This window comes from Eurosta solidaginis, chromosome 1 (assembly GCF_040869045.1).
Source record: "Eurosta solidaginis isolate ZX-2024a chromosome 1, ASM4086904v1, whole genome shotgun sequence".
Taxonomy (NCBI): domain Eukaryota; kingdom Metazoa; phylum Arthropoda; class Insecta; order Diptera; family Tephritidae; genus Eurosta; species Eurosta solidaginis.
Window position 1 is genome coordinate 42,983,842 of NC_090319.1, and position 14,783 is coordinate 42,998,624.

A 14,783-nucleotide genomic window follows, 5' to 3' on the forward strand; every position below is an offset into this window, starting at 1 on the left:
AGTTAATAGCAATTAGAGCGCGAGTGATCGGGCCATTAAGTGCATAATTAGATCTAAACTGGTCAATTACAAACATAGTATATTGGCGCAAAGTCCGTGATGGAACATAAAAGTTCAAAGACCCTAACAGTATCGGGCAATCAATATTGCCATTGGAAATATCATAAATAAACATTATAGATGTTATTACTCTTCTACTTTCTAATGTGTGAAGATTAATTCGCTTACACATAGAGATATATGCGGGAAGAGGCAGATCGAAGTTTATATCGTATAAACAATACTTCATGAATATTTTTTGCACACGTTCGACTCTCTTATTGTGTACCTCATAATAAGGACTCCATATTATGGAACCATACTCAAGCCTTGACCGTACAAAGGCATTGTATAAAAGTTTTTTAGTATATGGGTCCTTAAACTCGGATCCATTTCTTTTAATAAAGGCCAGTAAGAAATATGTTTGGATAATAAAATTTAAGTGCTCGGTGAATGTAAAAGACGAATCAAATACAACACCTAAATCCCGAATTTTATTCACCCTAAGTAACGGCTTATTAGAGACATAGTAAGACGAAATCAATTTATTACATAACTAGCCTTTACCCGCGGCCCCGTCCGCAAGGAGAAAATAAAATATATGTGCTATTCACGTTAGCCTGCTTAAATTATTTAACTCAGATTGTAGTATGAGAGTATCAGACTCGTTCCTGATTCTGAAAAAAATTTTCAAATCATCAGCGTAAAGGAGATAATTGCATTGCTTGAAACAAGCACTTACATCATTGATAAAGAGAATAATGAAAAGCGAGCCAAGGATACTACCTTGGGGCACACCTGAGGTTGCTACGTAAGGTGATGACTTTACGTTGTCAATAACAACAAACTTTATCCTATTGGATAAGTATGAATAAATCCATTGTAAAAATGTTGAGTGGAAACCCATTTTTGGCCAAAGTGTCAGTAAATAATAATTACCCGTAAATATACGCATATTTATATTTTTACATATTACATATTTATACTTTTATTTATTTGAAATTTTTCTTTCTTTCTACAAAACAATATTTATTTTTCTTGTTTGCTTTGCCATTTTGTTTAGGATTTCGTCATGAGTTACTTCAATAGTAGAGTGCATGTTGAGTAGAGCCAGCCCATTCATTCTCTCCTGGCCCATTGTATTTCTTAGATAAGTTTTCAACCTTCGAAGGGAAGAGAAAGAGCGTTCGCTAGGAGCAACGGAAACTGGAAGCGTCGCAGCAATTTTTATATATCGATTTACCGTAAGGAAAAAGACACGGAGCAATTATTTAATGCATCACTGAACGTGCTTGGTCGCTCCTCCTTTGGGATTGTCAAACAATGTCTGAAAAAGTTTTTCTATGTTTTTTATTATGGCGTAAAACAGAAAAATATTCTTGATTATATTTTCATTTGATTTACTTGATGAGAGATTTCTTTCATTATATTTTTATTGAGAGTTGGGTAAAGCCGCGTCAAAACGGCACATGTTTCTTTAATTGACCTCTACAATTTCAACAACGAAACAAAAATGTATAGGTAATGTCGATACAAAATTACACTTTTCGAGACTCCTCTTCGTTTGCAAGAAAACTTTTTTTTATTGGAACATTTTAATGAAAAGTTAATAACTCGCCTGTATATTCGTTTTGTAGACAAAACATTTGCCTACTCTCAAAAAAAATTTTATAGATTTATTGCAAAAAGCCTGTGAGTTATTAACTTTTCATTAAAATATTCCTTTTTTTAACACTGTATCTTGCAAACAAAGCGGAATCTCGAAAAATCGCTCAAGTCTATTTTTGTATCGACATTTCCTACATAGCTTTGCAGTCTTTTTTGAAATGCCAGAGATCAATGAAATTACATTGGCGGTTTTGACGTGGTTTTACCCAGGTGAAACATACGAAAATGAGATGACTGAGCATGAAAGTAATGCAAAATTCGACATTTTAAAAGGAGTGACTACCAATAACTTCTCTCAGTGTGAAATATTATTTAATTTTATTCTTTCGCATTTTCATTTTTGCTATTAATGCTATTTTCTTAACAGGGGTTTTAAAAGTGAATAGAGTAATTATTCTAGTACAGACGTATATTTTTTCATTTTCGGAAATTTCCGGGGGGAGGTTTAAACCCCCCAAACCCCCAGAATACGCGCCTGACATGGATGGTTAGGTTGGGATGCCCCCTTTTAGATAAAGCAAAGGGCTTGCTTTACGAATATGTGAACAGACGTTTAAATCCATAACAAATTAACGCGTCATTAATACTTAAGGCAAGATCTTGATTATGTCAGCCCACTTAAGTTCGAGCAGTGTTGTTGCTCAAAATTTTGTGCACTGCTCCCAACTCTTTTTTTTCGCAGTGTACGATGGAATATTACCAGCTTGGAAACAGATAATAAACAATTACGTGTACTTTTATTTAAAAATCATTCATTGTACACGTGTAAACTTAATAACAGTATTTAACTCCGCAAATACATATGGGCAAGTCCTGGGTTACGGACGCGGCATATTCGTACGCATTTTAACCTGCATATATGAGAACATGAGTAGTGAACTGAGCGGCTATTACAATATTCGAAGCAAAAATTGTGGGTACCTCAAAAATGGAAGTACATATACATATATATATGGGCTTCAAAAACCCGCTTTTCAAAAGCGGAGACGTATACTGGTACATATATAACTTTCACTCTGTTTATTCTTCGATAAATTTTTTGATCATTCAATAGAGTACGTTCTTGTTCTTCTAACGATGTACAAATGTTACTGTTATAGAAGAAATAGAACAAAAAAAAAAAAACAAAGTAAATCAAAACTTTAAAGAGGCCATATATAATTTAACGTTCAAAAACTCACTAATATAATAAATCGATTGAAATTTGCGTAGGATATTCTCATTTAACAATTTCTAGTCGATATATATATATATATATGTATATATATGTATATTTTTTTTTTAAGCAGATAAGATTCACAAGAAAAATGCGAGGTACAACTTTCTTTTGTGTCTTCATATGAAATTGTTTAATACACCAATAAAACCTAGATTAATCATTAAAATTCATATCTTTTTGAAATCACAACTGATTTTAGATTTCCCTCAGATAATCCTCTGTATATATAAATTGAAAAAGAGATACAACAATTAAACTTTCGTCATATTTCTTTAGATTTCTCTAACATCTCCAAGAATCAATTAACAGTTTATACACTGCTGAAAGCGCAAAATGCCCTTTTCATACAACACATAATTTTTGTTCGATGGTTAAACAGAAATAACCCGAACTTTCCGGAAAATTTTTAGTAAACAGTCCTATTAAACATCTTAAAGCTTTTTTGATATCAGGTCCACGTTTACTTACTAGGAAAATAACAAGGATAAGGGCAGGATCAATTTATAAAACCTTCGTTTTCCAAAGTTTTTTCAAAAGTCTAGACGAAATTTTATTAAAAGAAAAAATATAGATCTGGGTTTAACAGCGCAACAAATCCAGGATTAGGGGAAAGAACAAACTCTTTGATTTCCACATCATACACATATTTGACCTTTAATCCCAAGCGATAGAAATAAAGTCTGAAAACTTTTGATTTTTGGTTCGTGATGGACCTTTTTTGGGATTCGCCCACATAAAAACAAACAATTCCAAGGAATTTTTCTTTTGAAAAAATATAGCAAAATGTTTTGTGAAAGCGGTGCTGATTTCATTTCGTTAGAATATCAGACAATACATTTTAATTTGTTATTTTGATGGAGCAAAATCTGTTTGTTCGACTAATTAAAATAAACAAAAAACAAATAAGGGTGTATAAGGGTGTATAAGTTTGAGTGTAACCGAATATTATATACTCAGCGTGAGTGTGAATTGTACAGTTCATTTCAGATAAATTGAATTTGATACGAGGATTTTATTTTTTGAGGTTCTAGAAATGTATTGTAATGCTTGTGTGTGTGTACCCAATCTTATTACGATCCGGTAATTTTTACTTCGAGATATGGCTCCCGAAACATATAAAATTGTTTGGTCAAAAATTAAAGTTGTTTCCCTTTTCTTGTTATAATTTCACTAGGGAAATGAAGCAGCATTGAAATAAAGCTCTTTTTGCAAAGATATAGCTTATTTTATTCGTCCACGACCCTTATAAAAATCTTTTATATAAAAGTGGGCGTGGTCCTTCACCGATTTCGTATATTTTTCTTCGAGGAATTCTTTATAGTAAAGGCAACCTCTCTGTCGAATTTTCTTATGATAGGTTTAACGGTTTTTGATTTATGATTAATAATATTTGTAAAATTGATCTAATCACGAGTGGGCGGTGTCAAGCCCATTTACAAAAAATTTTAATTTTTATCAAGAGTCTTAAATCAATACACACGTCAAATTTCAGCGTTCTAGTGGAATTATATACTAAATAATCAGATTTGATGTGTTTTCCAAAATGTTATATATGTTAAAAGTGGGCGTGGTTACCATCCAATTTCCCTCAGTTTTAATGGCGATGGGAGATAAGCGCCAAGAAACCTATATTCAAAATTTCAATATTTTATTCCCAATATTTAGTCAAGTTATCGTATGCACCGACAGACGGACGGACGAATGGACGGACATGGCTAAATCAATTCCGTTTTTCATCCTGAGCAAATTAATATACATACGGAAGTCTATATTTATCTCGATTCTTTTATGCCGTTACGATGAACCTTTATGTTACCAAAGTTAATATACTCTGTGTGCAAGGCTTAAATTTATATGTTTGTTATTTCACCTCCGCTATGGCAGGCACCTTGTCGTGTGCGGCTATTTTCCCATGTTAGGGACGGCACTTCTTTTTCGCCGGATGCGTATGTTTCCCCATGTTAGGGGCGGCACCTGGCACACGTACATAGCCTTAACGGCACATGTGCGTCTGTTCCCCATATCAGGGGCGGCACACAGCGACGTCTGTTTTCCCCAGGTTAGAGGCGACCGAGCCTTTTGAAGAAGTGGTAGACTTGAAAGAAAATCCAAGGGTGATGGCGAATTCAGTTCGTCGATTATGAGCGGCAAAGGAGGAAGTAAACTTACAGTGCAGGGGGTCGGATCCACAGTACCGACGGTAGATGGTGGGCGAGACGGTCATCCAGATCCAGCGACTTCTCAGGCTGTGGAGCGGAACTCCAGGCTACACAGTCTACGATTGCTTCTGAGTCTGGTGCTGAGCGAAGCGTTAGGTCTCGGTTGAGGAGTCGTAACCATTGTCAGCGCCACCGAGTATGAGCTATCATCACTGGTGGGCGACCACGATGAAATAGACTCGGAGGCTGAGAACATTCTGCTGAATGACCAAGCCCAGACATCAGAAACTGCGGAGGATAAATGATCAGAGTCGAAACAGGCTAAAAGGTAGAAAAAGCCTACACAGGGCTACAGATATTCTTCCTACAACCTACGGAAGATGCAGAAGAAAGACCCTGCCACTCTCACTGTGCGAGAAAGGGCACTTATTAGGAAGCACAGGAAGGTAGTAGCAAAGTTCAAGGCAACTAACACTGCTAAAGCTGACGGCCCGAAAGCGTCAGACGATCAGGACAAGGACGCTAACCAACAGAGGGTAAAATTAGAGCATGCATTGTAGCTAAGAAAGATATTAATCTATTTATCTCTACACAGCACTGCAACGGAGATTTCGTCACTGTAGTATGCGAACAAAAGCAGGGGCGCAAGCTGCTGCTATCGTCCGCATGCTTCCCGTAAGAGGGGGACACGCCACCACAGACACCTGTCCGCGAACTTGTGAAGTCCATTTTTGACTACTTACTTACTACTAACCTAATCCTCCTTCTCGGACTACAGTAGGATAATCTTCAATATCGATCTTAAAGTGGAAGTTCCCCGGCCATATAGAATCCAATAAAAACAGACTGGAACAAATATTCTGAAGTAGTATCTCACAAACTGGCATCCACGAGAAATGGAAGTCAGACGTGGAGCTAACAATATAGACAGAGCGGTAAACTGACTGACAACGATATTGACAAGCACGTTTGAACTTTGTTATCCCTTACTAGACCACGGGTAAGACCTAAAACTACGTGGTGGAACACAGAGCTAAGCCAACTCTGGTCAACAACAAGAAAACTCTTTAACAAAGCCAAATATAGTTTTCTGGAAGAGGACTGGGATGCCTAGAGACGTAGCTTTAACAAATACAAAAGTTGCATCAAGAATGCAAAAAGGATATCATGGGAACAATACTGTGATAACTTGGCGACAACAAATGAGGCATCGAGACTTCGCAAAATATTATCAGGATCTAGTTCAGCCCCTAGTAGCATTAGGAAGTCAGATGGCTCATGGACCGTCTCCAGTCAGGAAACTCTAGAGATCTTGATGGAGACACACTTTCCGGGATGCACGGATACGACAAGCGCGATGATGCCAGAAAACCGCGCATACCCTCCGGAAACCGACGTCACGGACATCGTTTACCGGGACAAAAAATCATGGGCTATAAAATCATTCGAACCCTGCAAATCAGCGGGACAGGATGGTGTGATACCGGCTATGTTACAAGCCGCTTGTTACGAACTAATACCACATCTACAAGAATATTCTCAAGATGCCTACAAGATGGTTATGTACCCGAGACCTGGAGAAATGTACGGGTGGTTTTCATTCCCAAAGAAGGAAAACAACACTCGGAAGCCAAAGACTATGGACAAATAAGCCTCTCCTCCTTTATCCTTAACCCACTGGAGGGACTTATCGATCTTTATATAAGAAACAATGCCAGTTTCTGGCATATGGATACTGCTCAGCATGCATACCAAAAAGGCAAATCAGTTGAAAGTGCCCTTCATGAGGCATCGGGAACTCACTAAGCTGCAAGGAATATACGTTGGCAGCTTTCCTCGACATTGAGGGCGCTCTTAACAACGTGCAGACGGAGGCCATCTGCAAGGCTCTTACACGATATGGAACCCAAAGCTCTATAGTTGCATGCATCGATTCAATGCTTAGAAGTAGAGTTGTCAACGCGACTTTAGGGACTGGTTCTATTGGCAAAATAATCACCAGAGGCATCCCTCCCCCCCCCCCCTCCTCCCAGGCGGGGTGCTATCGCCTCTTCTCTGGATACTGGTGGTCAACGAAATTCTTGAAATCTGTGGGAGAAAAGGAAGAAAGGTAGTTGCGTACGCCGATGACTTACTGATTCTTATCACAGGCATATTCTTGCCAACTACCAGCGAACTCATGGAATCGGCACTTTGCGACATTTCGCGATGGGCAGGGCAAAATAGGCTGGGGGTAAACCCAACAAAAACCTAATTTGTCCTGTTCACGATAAAGACAAAGATACCCTCCTTTAACTTACCTAGGCTAAACGGCACAACGTTAAACCTATCTTCGGAAGCGAAATATCTTGCTGCAGAAGGAATGTTGAGATGGGATCAAAGAAAGTTCTAGCAGCATACTACGCCTGCAAAATGGCTTTTGAGCGGAACCGAGGACTGACACCACATGTGATTCATGGCATGTACAGCACAGTCATTCGTGGAACTTGAGGGTGGGGAGGGAGGGATGGCCTGAAGGTTTAATATAGCCATATAAATCGTTCCCAAGATGTTCGGGCTAGCACCTTAATGGAGCTGTGTTACCGGAGCGTACCGGATCTGTATCCGGTAAAGGACCATCACATAGATTACACTCCCCAAAGCGTTTGGGGAGTAACCTTATCGCTACAACAACAACAACAACTTGATGAAATCAACTAACAGTAGTTGTCATAATATAGATACGAAAAAAAGCTTTTCGTCAACTGAGGCATTTAAAGAACTCAAAGAAGAAGAACTGTTATTGTAGTGATTGAAACATGAGTTATTATTATAGAGGTAGACGACAATTTGTCAACTTTTATACCTGAATCTAAATCTTTTCTACCTAAAATGTTTTTATGAAATGTTTTTGCATTGAACGCAGCTGTTATTTTTTTTTTTTATTAATTTTATGTTCCTTACTGGTACTCAATAAATAAATGTTCTTATAAAAAATAAATAAATAAATGTAAGCCGCAATAACCTCCGAAGAGATCTAAGGCCGAGCTTCTCTTCCAATTTGCGTCGTGCTCCTCTTGCTTTTCCCTACAAATTGGCCGGACGGGACCTGCATGTTTTATGCCGACTCCGAGCGGCATCTGCAAGGCAGATGAGTTTTCACTGAGAGCTTTTCATGGCAGAAATACACCCGGAGGCCGACCCCGCTTAAAAAAGTTTTCTTCTAATTGAAAAACTTTATTTCTAAAATTTTGATGTTGCTTTGCCCGGGGTGTGATATTTTATTTCCTCGCTTGCAAAATGAAAACCATTTATCTTCCTGTGCTAGGCATTTCCACATATTTTTTCGATCTGGCAGTGCCGCAGTTGGTGTTTTGGTCATTCCACTTTGCTTGTAATTATTCTATTTGCGTTTCTTAACTTTCTTCGCGTGCATTCATTCAATTTACATTTTTGTTTACTTTTTAATACTTAATTATAAAAAAAAACCAAATTAAATTTTTTAAAATATAACCATTGTTCACTGCTAAAATGTAAGTTAAGCACGATAAACTCGAAAACATAAAGAAAAGGAAATACGACAGCCACCACGATATCTAAGCCTGGCTCAGTATGAGGGCGTGACCACAGCCACACCTTAACTGAATCAACAAGAATATACGAAGCACAGATTAAAAACCAACTATTATTTTATAAGTTACTGTTTTAAGATTAATATTTTTAATTTTTTTAGATGGTTGTTATAGAATCATGCTGGTCACCAATCATTTGGTCAAATTCTGTAAAAACAGGCAGCTACGCTGTGGCGGGATACACAGCGGCGATATCAATCGTTTTTATCACATTGGTAAGCACACATTGTTAAATTGTAGTTAGGGTAATGATTTAAAAGTTAATTAAATAAATTTGTCTCATAGATTTGCTATATGCTAGCAGGTGGAGAGTCAGCTCAGCTTTATTCGCCACTATTTGAAACCGATATCAGATCTTCAATGCCAGTCTATGGTGGTATATTCATTTTATACTTTATATTGCTCATCATTGCATCTTACTTGATATATTTTGGCATAAGGATAAGGTAAAATACGTCATTATTAGTCGCTTTTGTTGGCTGATCCTTTCATAAATATTGCGTTTAATTCATTCCAGCACAAGAGGCTGGCTTCTGCCCTGGCTAATACTGGTAGGTTTCGGTATCCTCTTTCAATTTGTATGGTCGATTTGGCTTATTGCTGGCTATTATATTTATGTAATTATTTAATTTCATTATTACTTTTTGAACTTAATTTAAATACTTATTATCATTATTTTTTAGCTGGAGCAAACTTTGTCGGCATTGTTTAACTTTTGTTGGATGGCGTACAATGTAAGTATCAGCATTCGACAGAAATAGTATAGTTATTGAAAATTTAGTTCTTGGCAGGAAGGCTTTGTAATTGTACTCAGCGTGCTTAGCACACAGAGTATATTAACTTTGATTGGATAACGGTTGGTTGTACAGGTAAAAAGGAATCGAGATAGATATAGACTTATATATATATCAACATATATCAAAATCATCAGTATCGATAGAGCCATGATTGAGCCATGTCCGTCCGTCCGTCCGTTAGCACGATAACTTGAGTAAATATTGAGATATCTTCACCAAATTTGGTACACTAGCTTATCTGGGCCCAGAATAGGTTGGTATTGAAAATGACCGAAAACGGTTGGTAACCACGCCCACTTTTTATATATATAAAATTTTGGAAAACACAAAAAACCTGATAATTTAGTAAATAATACACCTAGAATGTTGAAATTTGACATGTAGACTAATATTGAGACTCTTGGTAAAAATTTGGAATTTTTTTTTTAAATGGGTGTGGCACCGCCCACTTGTGAAGAAATCAATTTTACAAATATTATTAATCATAAATCAAAAATCGCTAAACCTATCGTAACAAAATTCGGCAGAGAGGTTGCCTTTACTATAAGGAATGCTTTGAAGAAAAATTAACGAAGCGAACACCCACTTTTATATAAAAGATTTTTAAAAGGGTCGGGGACGAATAAAATAAGCTATATATCTGCAAAAAAAGAGCTTTTTGTCAATAGAATTTTACTTTCTAAATTGAATTATATCCTTAAATTGGAAAACACTGAAATGTTTGAAAATGGGCGTGGCACCGCCTCTTTCATGACTAAGCAATTTTCTATGTTCCGGGAGCCATAACTCGAAGAAAAATTAACGGATCGTAATAAAATTGGGTACTCAAATTTTCCCTATAGCAGAAAATATTTCTAGTAAAAATGAACGGGATCAGTTAAAGACCACGGCAACTTAGACATAAAAAAAGTTTAAAAGGGTCGTAGACTAGAATAATAAGCTATAATTTAGCAAAAAATAGTTTTGAATCAATGATATTTCACTTATCAAGTTTTATTGTAAGAGGAAATGAGGCATTTTTTTTTAAACGGGCTGTGTCACGTGTTATATAGAAACGTAATTTATCAATGAAATGTACAATTGAAGCTCACGCTGAGTATATAATGTTCGGTTACACCCGAACTTAGACACCTTTACTTGTTTTATAATTAAATTTTTCTGAACCTCAATACTGCTTCTACCAATTGCAAAAAAATTGCAAATTGTATATATATAAGAGTCTGGCATGGCAGGCTTATGAAGGGGCTAAAATCCACCGACCCGAAGGCTCTGCCATATTCCGCCCACACTAAAAATCTCCGTCCTTCGTTGTGGTTATGTATCAATTTTCGACCTAAAGCTGTTGTAGTAAAAAAAATAGTCCTAAACGGGTTAGGGGGTTAGAACATACCCGCTGTAGGTATGCCTGTCATAAGAGGCGACTAAAATACCAAATAGATTCAAGGGGTTGTGTGGCGCAACACTTTCAAGGTGTTGCCAGCGCAGTATATAGCTTCTCTAACCCAATTTTCAACCTCACCTAAACGTGGCGAATCCTGTTTCATTAACAGCCGAGGCTCTGGCGACCCCGAACTCCTCTTTGAACTTGGGGTTGGGGAGAAAGGGATGGCCTGAAGGTTTAATGTGGCCAAATAAATCGTTCCCGAGATGGTCGGGCTAGCACCTTAATGGTGCTGTGTTACCGGAGCGTACTGGATCTGTATCCGGCAAAGGATTCGCCGCTTGAAGGTGAGGTTGACTATTGGGTTGGAGAAGCTATATATTGCGCTACACAACCCCTTGAATCCGTGGCCTAGATGGTTGTTGTTGTTGTTGTAGCAGTGCATGGCCTAGATGGTCGCATGTGGTCATACCAAATCGTTCCCGAGATGGTCGGGCTTGGAAAAATTGTTACAAAAACAAGAACATAAATTTGTTTATCCGTTCTCCAGGGTACTTTTAGAGTCAACAGTGCAGTTTTTTTCAGAATTTTATTCGTAATCTTCCTAGTTTTAATTAAAACCTCTGAAGTTAAATTTTAATTTTGTGAATATGAACAAAATCCTTCTGAACTTAAACTAAAAAAACTTGGAGGTTTTAAAAATCCACAATTCCACTGCATATATCCAAAATGTCTACCGCTTTCTAAATTTCTGAAATTTAGGATGCCTGTAGATTGAAATTTAAACATAAAACTACCACCTCATCATCTCTACATACATACCATTTTATTTATTTCCAGACCTATTGCTGGTTGTGCGTATTATCGCAGTATCAAATATTTCTGGAAATGCAAAATCCTAATATCGTGCTTCTGGAGCCATTCTAAAATTTCAATTCCTACATAAACGCTTTCCATAATCAAAGCCTTTTCGATAACGACAAAGGAAACGACACATTCCGTCCAATAGAAGTATGTCTCTTATTAAAGACAATCATTTATATTTAGTTTGGTATTATTGATTCTGGCAATATATTTTATTCTAATTATAATTAGTTGTCCTAATTATGTAAATCTACAATTACTGTAATTTTTTTATTGATAAACAGACAAGCATGTATCTGATATGCGCTATCAGAATGAAGATTTAATTATCATATTAATTCCAAAATACTTTTGTATTAGAAACAAAAAGGTATGCAGGTTAAAAAAAAGCTAAATAACGGTTGCAGTACATCGAGGGCTAATAATAAATTTAAGAAAAACTAATTTTAACTGGTACACCTTACTTCCGTAGTTAAACCTTTATCGATTATTTTAAAAAGAACTAAATAATTCCAAATTGTTTGGACATCATCATCCGATCTTTTGTAGTATATAGAAAATAAGTATAACGGATTACATAACTTTTTCAACCAAATAAAGCCTACATGAATGCCTTACATAAATACATACGTATCGATTAATATTAAGAAAACAATTTTTGTATTTTAAAAATAAAATTAATAGTATCCAAATAGTAAACATGGTAATTAGATCTTGAATTTTTCATCATCTCCTACCTAGATCGTCTTGTACTTCGAGTTAGGCAGTGCAAAACGAGGTGGGGACAAATCGCCTAAAACTAAACATGGAAAATAAAAATTCCGCCTCTGCAGACTAAATGACATCAGAGAAAGAAGAAGAAGTAGGTATTTACACTTATTGAGAAATTACAGTTCTAAATGTTCAACGGCTTAAAAATGTAAAACGAAACTGTTAGGGTGAGGAAGAGGGGCCGGCAACCTAGCTTAACCTTTCGTTTTTCTGGCTCCAATTAAAAAAATTTGATAATGTAACGAATTTTGTGAAATTCCGCTTATTCCAAATCTTCTGCTAACGTTCGAATCGCTAAACTGTTGAATAAATAACTCCAATATTCAATAATGCAAAGATGGTATTTTTTAGACTACTTTGAAAGCACTTCAGAATAAAACTTAACTTCTCAACCAATAGCGTGCTTAAATCAAACTGATTATGGACTACTCAGCTGCTGCTGCTTTTATACTCTCTGCCCAAATGTCTAGACGTTTTTTCTTCTAGAATCCTCTACCAGGGGCCCTATTCAGTAACTGGGAGTTTTAAAATGTAAACGTTTTTTCATATAATTTGTTTGAAAGAAAAATGAACATTTCAAAACTCATAGTTACTGAATAGGGCCCCTGGTACCCAGCCATACGCGCGTGTATATATAGTGTGTAACCATATGCGTGTGTATATGTGAGCGAAGTAGTAGCTGATGATGACATGCGTTTGTGAGTATCTCTCTGCTGCTTGTATGCATGTGTGTACATGATGATTAATTTGTTTATGTAGCTTGCTTAAATGTTGTTGTGCCTTTATTTAATAACCTTAGATATGGTAATATTCGTCACAATAACAAGTCCTTATAGGTAATTGAGTGTAGGGACAAAGATTCCATCATACACAAAAATAATACAAGGCCCCCTAGAAAATTTAGGCCGGGGTTTTTTCCAATTTCCATGGTACTACTTTTTAAATTTTCTCCCCTACTGGTGGGACGGGATTTACAATTTTTATACTGACTTCGAACAGTATCTACAAGCCGACTAATTTTGTGAAAAGCTTTTCATGGGAGAAATTGAGTGGAAAAAAAATTGGAAAAGCCAAAAATCAGTAAAAAACTTTGTAAGACCAAACCTACCCCAAATAGAGAATTGAAAAAATTCAAAAACATGCGAAAAAGTTTTAAATAAAAAAAAAATTTTACAACAAAGAAATTCGTTTTTTGGTGCACACTTTTATTTAAAAAAGGGAAAAACACTTTGAAAAATTTTGGAGTGCACTTATTCAAGTGCCGGTTTTAAAAAAAACCCATAAAAAAAAGAGAAACAATCAACTCTATCCAACAACCAGCGAAGCAGCATCATCAGCAACAATCAAGAACTAACAAGCGGCAATGGCGGACGTGTTCCTTTTACTTTTATTTTGAATACTGTCAGTTGTAAAAAGTGAAGTTTCAAAGTTTAAAGTTAAATCATTAAGTAATATCTTTTTCTGGAAATAATTTTGTATTATTAATAAATTACAAGTAGTGAACTTTATAACGTTTTAAGAAACGTTTAAGAGACTTATTTTTTGTGGAATATGTTTGTAATTTTTTGCGTTTTCTTCATTTTTATGAAATTTTCACGATTTTTAGGTTAAGGCACCATTAATCGGGCACATTGGAGATGGTTATGGATATGGGTATGGTTACGGCTATGGCGGTAGGGTTAAGGAAGTTTAATTGGCCCTTTAAAAGGCCCTAACACCATAGTCGTAACCATATTTTTTAATTATCCATATCAAATTGGCATCAGTTATTGGTCCTTAACCTAAAAATCGTGAAAATTTCATAAAAATGAAGAAAACACAAAAAATTACTAATTACTAACGTACCCAAACCATAAATAAAATAAACAAAAAGTTAATAAATTCTTCAATTATTTAATAAATAAATTTTTAGGTTATGGATATGGCGAAAAAACAAAAACCAATTGGTTGGCTATTGTATGGTTATGGCATTAGCGTTATGGTATGGCACCATTAATCGATTACATTGATTTCCATAAGGTTGGGTCGATCAGCAACCAACTACCAAATTACTATTGTGTAAGCTAAATTGAGTTGTATGAACACCGCTCAATTTAAATCGCAATTGCCTCAATTTATTTTTCCGTTTGAACATAGTATTAGGTATTTATTTCTCACAATAACCAGCTATTTTAGTAGTACCTGATTGGAGATTTTATTTTTAACTCCACCACAACTCGATATCCAATGTAGCATATCAACTGGAGAAATGTGTTGAATATTCATTTGAGAACT

The 14,783-nt window shown here is 36.0% G+C and overlaps 1 protein-coding gene across 2 annotated transcripts; it reads left to right on the plus strand.

The window, feature by feature from the left end:
• Window positions 1-8,454: 8,454 nt before the first annotated feature.
• pasi1 (pasiflora 1) lies at window positions 8,455-12,445 on the plus strand. Of its 2 annotated transcripts, none has more exons than XM_067760806.1 (6): window positions 8,455-8,597; window positions 8,798-8,911; window positions 8,982-9,142; window positions 9,214-9,313; window positions 9,380-9,430; window positions 11,715-12,445. In XM_067760806.1, exons 2-6 carry the CDS (start codon window positions 8,798-8,800, stop codon window positions 11,799-11,801), a joined length of 513 nt encoding a protein of 170 aa, XP_067616907.1. In that variant the 5' UTR covers window positions 8,455-8,597; the 3' UTR covers window positions 11,802-12,445. The 2 variants fall into 2 exon arrangements, with proteins under 2 accessions (XP_067616907.1, XP_067616984.1); XM_067760883.1 differs by having other exon boundaries at window positions 9,214-9,247.
• The last annotated feature ends 2,338 nt before the right edge of the window (window positions 12,446-14,783 follow it).